The sequence below is a fragment of the Phytophthora infestans genome, genomic scaffold, assembly GCF_000142945.1.
Source record: "Phytophthora infestans T30-4 supercont1.35 genomic scaffold, whole genome shotgun sequence".
Lineage (NCBI taxonomy): Eukaryota > Oomycota > Peronosporomycetes > Peronosporales > Peronosporaceae > Phytophthora > Phytophthora infestans.
Genome location: NW_003303724.1, coordinates 1,264,256 through 1,270,255, shown reverse-complemented (window position 1 = coordinate 1,270,255; position 6,000 = coordinate 1,264,256). Strand labels below are relative to the sequence as shown.

The window sequence follows — 6,000 nt, the reverse complement described above, 5'->3', positions numbered from 1 at the left end:
TCAGTGTAGCCGGTTGTAGTGCAGCCGCAAGCTGCACTGCCAGGCGCATGAGTGTCCTTGGGATGTGTCTTTGCAGACACTGGCAGTGGACGGTGGCTCGTAGATGGGGGCACCGGACACTGGCAGACTGCAATGCACTGGCGCTCGACACGCAAGTAAGTTTTATAGCTCACAGCTTCATGCCCACTTGGAAGGAGATCTTACAGGCGTTTCTTCCTTCACGGGTCGCCGCATTTATGAACGTCATTGAGTCAATCGACCAGTTCGCAATGACGCCAAAAGAAGCAGCAGTACTTGCAGCTCGAAACGGGAATGTCGAACTTGTGAGGCGTTTCCTTGATCATGTGCAGTATGACATGGAGAGTGTGGTTACTGCCGCTGTGTCTCGAGTGATTCTCCCAGTACAAGTCTGCGCGCTGTAAAAGATTCAGAGTTCTTGCGACTCGACAGGGTACCAGTAGCTTGCTGTGAAGCATAGGCGACACGATCAATGGCCTCAACGCGATATGGCAACCGAAGATTGAAGGAGACTTTTGGAGCCTTTTCCGAGTAGTTTTGAGTCTGTGGTACCTGGTCGAGTTTCTCCAATAGTATTTTCTTGTCCATCGATAGCACATGTTGTAGACAGGAGTATACACGTATACCATTGCGAGTTTGTCTTTCAAATCTCTCCGGATTTAGGCACAAACAACACGGTGCACTCAACAAATTGTGGCTTTCAGAGCCTCCTACACTCTGTCGAAGTCTTTGCAAGATTCGTGTGGTTCGTTGGTGAAGCCCGTACAACATGAACGCCGTTTGTGATAGATCTGTAGCTATGATAGCAACCACAGAGACGAGTGACGTAGCGCTCTGCATGCACGACGACACATAGACAGCATTGAAGAAGTCTACAGTGAAGATCACCGCTTCGGGCGTCATGTCTTCCATGTGCACTGCACACTGAAGCATCATATTCCTTAATGCCATCTTCATAATCGGCAATAGAAAAGTAACAGGAAGCTGGTATTGCGTGCCTTGTGCGAGTCGGAAAAGCGCCTCATAGGCTGGATATGTGCATGCCACGACATTCTCAGCTACAAGAAACGTGATATACCGAATAAACTCCACTCTACTAGCCACGATCTGACGGAAAACACGCTTACCCGCAACTAAGCGAAAGATCACGGCAAAGATAGCGTAGAATAGAGGAACCAGCGTCAATACAAAGAAAGGAACAGGGAACACTGTGTGAGCTGAAGTAAACGCAGCGGCAAAGGTGAAGATGACCGCAGCGCAGACTGAAAGCAGGTGTTTGCGTTTCCACGAGATTAAAACACCGATAAAAGAGTTCATCTGATCCACAACCACACGACCGATCACCAGTGACAGGATAGCAGCTCGAAGCCAGAAGCCATAGTTTTCTCTCCAGTCCTTAGTTGGATCTTGTAGCGGGATCGACTCTTGAATTAATACAACCGCGACAGTAGGGAAAGGAGTCGCGAGACACACAGCGATCGCACGTGACGACGGTGTCTTCTTTGATAATTCCTCGAGTGCAAACAACCGCTCGATCGAGTACTTGCCGCCGTAATAGCTGACTTGAAGCTGTTTCCAGGCGCGCAATAACAAGTCGAACCAGGTCGAAGGAGTAGAATTACGCGCGTTTAAAAGAAGGAGTCCTGCTGGAGGCTGCACTGATGGTTGTACTGACGTCATCGCCGTCGGAGTTGTTGGTGACGAGACAGTATCGGGTCTATTTCTGCAAAGGACACTATTTTTGGTATTTGGACCAGAATTATTATATCTTATTAAATGTACTAAACCGCCGCCTTTTATTAGCTCATCGCTTTCTGTAAAAGAAGTTAACCCTTTCGTGGTCAAACGCGGCATTTTGCCGCGTTCTACAAAATCCACACCTTGTTTTGCTTTTGCCAATCAGATCTTCGGATTACGGCTTCTGATAGATCCTTTCTGTGCCGACTGGCGAAACTGAGCTGTGAATATCGCGAGAGCGCGTATCTTTTTCGGTCAGCCTAGCGTCATATTTGCGGTTCGGCTGGTAGCCCCATGAAGCGCAAGGAAACAACGTGTTGTAAACAAGGCTAGCAGATCATAAAACCTATCATAAAAATTTGGTCGAGGCTTCAGCCCCAGAGCCACCAATCGTGCTGGTATCAACTATAGTATTCCTAGGTTAGATGCATGTCTTCTCTCTCAGTATTTTTTTGATATGCGGACCAACTTCACCGACGCACAAGACAAACGAATTGTAGCGCTTGCACTCGAGTATAAATCCCAACACAAGCGAGTAGAGTGGAAGGAGTTGGCGCGGGCCATGAGGAGTAAACATTCTGTCCAAGCGCTTGAGAACCGGCTGCGTGCTCTGAAGCGCACGTATGGACGTGATCTATCAAGATTTCCACCGTGTTTTTTCTCCACGTCGACGCCAACATTCTCTCACAAGCAGCATCTTCGTCCATTGGAACCGAGCCAAGCCGAAAGAAGTGCTATCGCCCGATATCTTCAGCCAACGTTTTGCGGCCCGCGGACGTTTCGTCCAACACACGGGAAAGAACGAAGTAAAACGCCGGTGAGAAGTCTGCCTGCCGCCTTATATTCAAGCGTGAATTCAAATGTAATGGAGATTTATGTTCATCTGAAGACGTCTCTTTCTTGACACTGGTGCTGGGTCTCGGGAAAGTTTGCGGCGCCATTTTGGATTCAGACGCATGTCAGCCAATGCTAGGGAAATCGAGAAACGACCGGAAGTTTTTCTTCGAGGTGTTCATTGTTTGCGAGAGCATGCACCAAGGCTGCTATTACTCCACAAAGTGTTTTTGAGCCAAGGAGACGTTCTTGATACGCCACTCTCGTCGCGTTTACCATTTCAGCGTGCATCAATAGTTTTTCTAAACGATTTCCTGTTTGATGAATTAGCAAAGCTGGCCGTACAAGAGCAGCTGTATATGATGCCGAGAGTACGTTTGATCGTTTCTACGTCTCGCTATTGTCCTCGCCATCGCGATTCCTGCCGAAGAAGATTTTGCTCCAAGTGGAGGCTCGCGAAAATCACGTATGGACGGGGTAGCTGGAAGTCTCCTCCAATCCCAATTTACATGTACACGACTGTCCAGTGACTGGAGATTATAGTGCGTTGATCCTGAGACGGTCATTGAGGCAAGTATCACGGGGACAAGGCAGGCAAGTGGCCGAAGACGAGCGAGGACGTGGTCTTCTTCACGATGTCGGTCAAGTTCAACAAGGCACTGGACAACAAGGGCAAGGACATGTTCCTGTCGTATCTAGCCTAGCACGAGAAGAAGGTGTCCTATGGCAGCTCGTACGTGAACCCGATTTCTGCGAACGTGAGCAACGTGTATGCCGAGCTGCCACCCGCGGGCGTGGACCACGCGTACACCAAGCGGCTGCCTGCGGCGAGTCGCCTTAGGTGGTCACGTTCGAGCTGGTCATCCGCGGCAGCACCCAGCGCCCGCACTCGCTCGTGCTCAGGAAGCTCAGCACGCACGTGTTCAAGACCGACGACAAGAGCGTCAATGAATGAGTGCCAGTCAAGCAAGGCCTAACGGAGAAGCAAGTCCAGAACCTCAACCAGTTCGAGGCCAACGACAGGGTGGACGCCAGGCCCGCAGGACAAGAAGCTCGCGGACTACGACGACACCCCAAGGCCATCTCGGAACCACGCCACGACGATATCATTGGGGAGCGAAATATCACAGCAGTTGTCATAATACAGAGTATCTAGAACAGAGACAACGGCGGAAATAGTTTAATCAAGATATATTCACGTTTACGCAAAATTTTGCCGTGTGACTCTACCCTGTTGGTTCGGTGGGCTCTGCTGAGGTTGTTATCTGCTTTCACTTTGTTGCCCTGGTGACCAGTGCTAATACAGATTATTTAGAACAGAGACAACGGCGGCAATAGTTTGTTCAAGATATATTCACGTTTACTCGAAAAGTTGTCGTGAGACTCTAAGGATACAGTGTATCTAGTGTTGAGATTGCTCTTCGCGTGGCAGGCGTGTGTCCTGAAGGTTAATAAGTTGAAGTAGGTCGAATGGAGCTATCTGATTGGCTGATCCCAAATGATTGGCATGGTTAATGCCAGGGTCGGATTTGTGCATATCCAGTCCACATACAAAACTCAAGTGATTTTCGTCGCCAACGCCTATGACGAGTATAGGCGTTGCCGACGAAATGTATCTTTTGTGTATGGATTTACATGTGATTAGGAGGACTACGAAGGAAAGTAGAAAGGAGCTAGCAAAGCACTACAAGAACCACTAACTCAATAAAACTCACTTTCGGATTTCATTTCTTTTTAACACTCGACTACTACAAGCCTCGAACGCATACTCTCATTCCTAGAACAGAGACAGCGACGGCAATAGTTTAATCAAGATATATACACGTTTACTCGAAAATTTGTCGTGCGACTCTAGTCTGTTGGATCGGTGGGCTCTGCTGAGGTTGTTATCTGCTTTCACTTTGTTGCCCTGGTGAACGGCTCTCATCTAATAGGCTGCGTTGACTCGCTAGATCGTCTCCGACTAGTTGGGTAACGCATTTGCATTGAACCTTGAGCTTGGCCAAAGTTAACCCTTCCGTTACGAGAGCAAATCTTGAATGCACAGACTATTTTTCACATGCTTGATATCAAGCATGTTAAAAAAAGTCTTAACGTAAAATTTGTATAGGAAAAAAAAAAGATCGGTGTCTGTATATTTGGACAAGGTCCTGCAATCGTACGTATTATGAGCCCACATGCTTTATATCGAGCATGGTGAGTAAATTCGGTAAAGCCCCACCCCGCGACATCATGCATGTGCAAAATGGCTCTTTTATGAGAATGAATCGTTTTTGACGGAGTCACGTGCAGAACGGCTACGAAAGCAAATTTGTGTATTGCATCTGTTTGCTAAAAGTAAGTCATTTGGGCTATCACCTACGCAGTTTCACTGTTTCCTACTCTTGGTGCTCTCTCTCTACCGCGTCGTCACCCCCAAGTTTCCGTTGTCTCGTTCTGATCTCTATCAGAATTTTCACCACCATCACTTCCCTCATTGCCGAGGCCTGCGGCTTCCTCCTCGTCCCCACCCCCCCCCCCCTCCTCTTCACGGCCCTCTTGTCCTTCCGCCAGCTTTTGGGGGAAGGGGGGGGGAGGGGGGGTCAGCTGGATACCGCGGCCGTGGCGCGGCTGTGGGCGCTCGCTTCCATTGCGCCAAAGCTGGTGCCAAATGGAGAAGCAAGTCTGGTTGTTATTGGGGTAATGTGCTTGGCGCACCTTGTCACACAAGTAGACACTGCATTATACGTGTTAGATAGCAGTAGTAAGAAACATAGAGCATAGCAACGTACCGTTTTGAGCCTTTACTGCAGCCAGGACAGTAGACTCGCGTCACCTGCCGCTGTGTACTGCTTGTTTTCCGTATAGTACATACCTTGCACTGCCGTTGACGTCGCTTTCGAATTCCATCACCTCCACCCATTCGTCGTCCATCTTTAGCTGGTGGGTGGACGGTGGAGCGTCGCCATGCAGTGGTGTAACTAGTCTAGGTGAGTACATCTTTGGACACATACAGTAATAGTTAGCAAAGAGAATAACAAGCAGAATAAGCACCTTACTTACCGTGTTTGCTTTTCTGCTGACCCCACTTGTAGTAGCTGGGCTTGCAACTGAGCGATGAAAGCGGTTAGTTTGAATGGTCCCCACAGAATAGATGTTCCTCTCAAAAAGTTGTAGCGAGCTTTGTATCTATTTTTTTTTAGATAAATCAGACCCTTCTACGATGCGCCAATTGTCAATGATGCCCTTCCAGCGTTCGGCCTCGTCCTTACTTCGTGGAGGTCGCTGTCCCCCGCGACGGTTTGTTGTAGAAGCTGCGCCAACTGCAGGTGTAGAACTCGGTGAATCGCCAGTTGGAGGCGCATCTAGTGACAGTTCATCACTCGTCTCCGTGTCGCTCTCGCTTGGCATCTCAGCATCCACAACATCTCA

The 6,000-nt window shown here is 48.8% G+C and overlaps 2 protein-coding genes across 2 annotated transcripts; one reads left to right on the top strand and one right to left on the bottom strand.

Moving 5' to 3' along the window:
• PITG_15328 (uncharacterized protein) lies at nucleotides 1-1,698 on the bottom strand (the record flags this gene model as incomplete). Its single annotated transcript, XM_002898721.1, has 3 exons — nucleotides 1-127; nucleotides 785-1,076; nucleotides 1,146-1,698. The coding sequence occupies 3 exons, from the start codon at nucleotides 1,696-1,698 to the stop codon at nucleotides 1-3; spliced, it is 972 nt and encodes a 323-aa protein (XP_002898767.1).
• Nucleotides 1,699-2,212: 514 nt separating this feature from the next.
• On the top strand, nucleotides 2,213-3,119 carry PITG_15327 (uncharacterized protein; the record flags this gene model as incomplete). The annotated part of the gene is made up of 3 exons (XM_002898720.1): nucleotides 2,213-2,486; nucleotides 2,563-2,572; nucleotides 2,684-3,119. The coding sequence occupies 3 exons, from the start codon at nucleotides 2,213-2,215 to the stop codon at nucleotides 3,117-3,119; spliced, it is 720 nt and encodes a 239-aa protein (XP_002898766.1).
• Nucleotides 3,120-6,000: the final 2,881 nt, after the last annotated feature.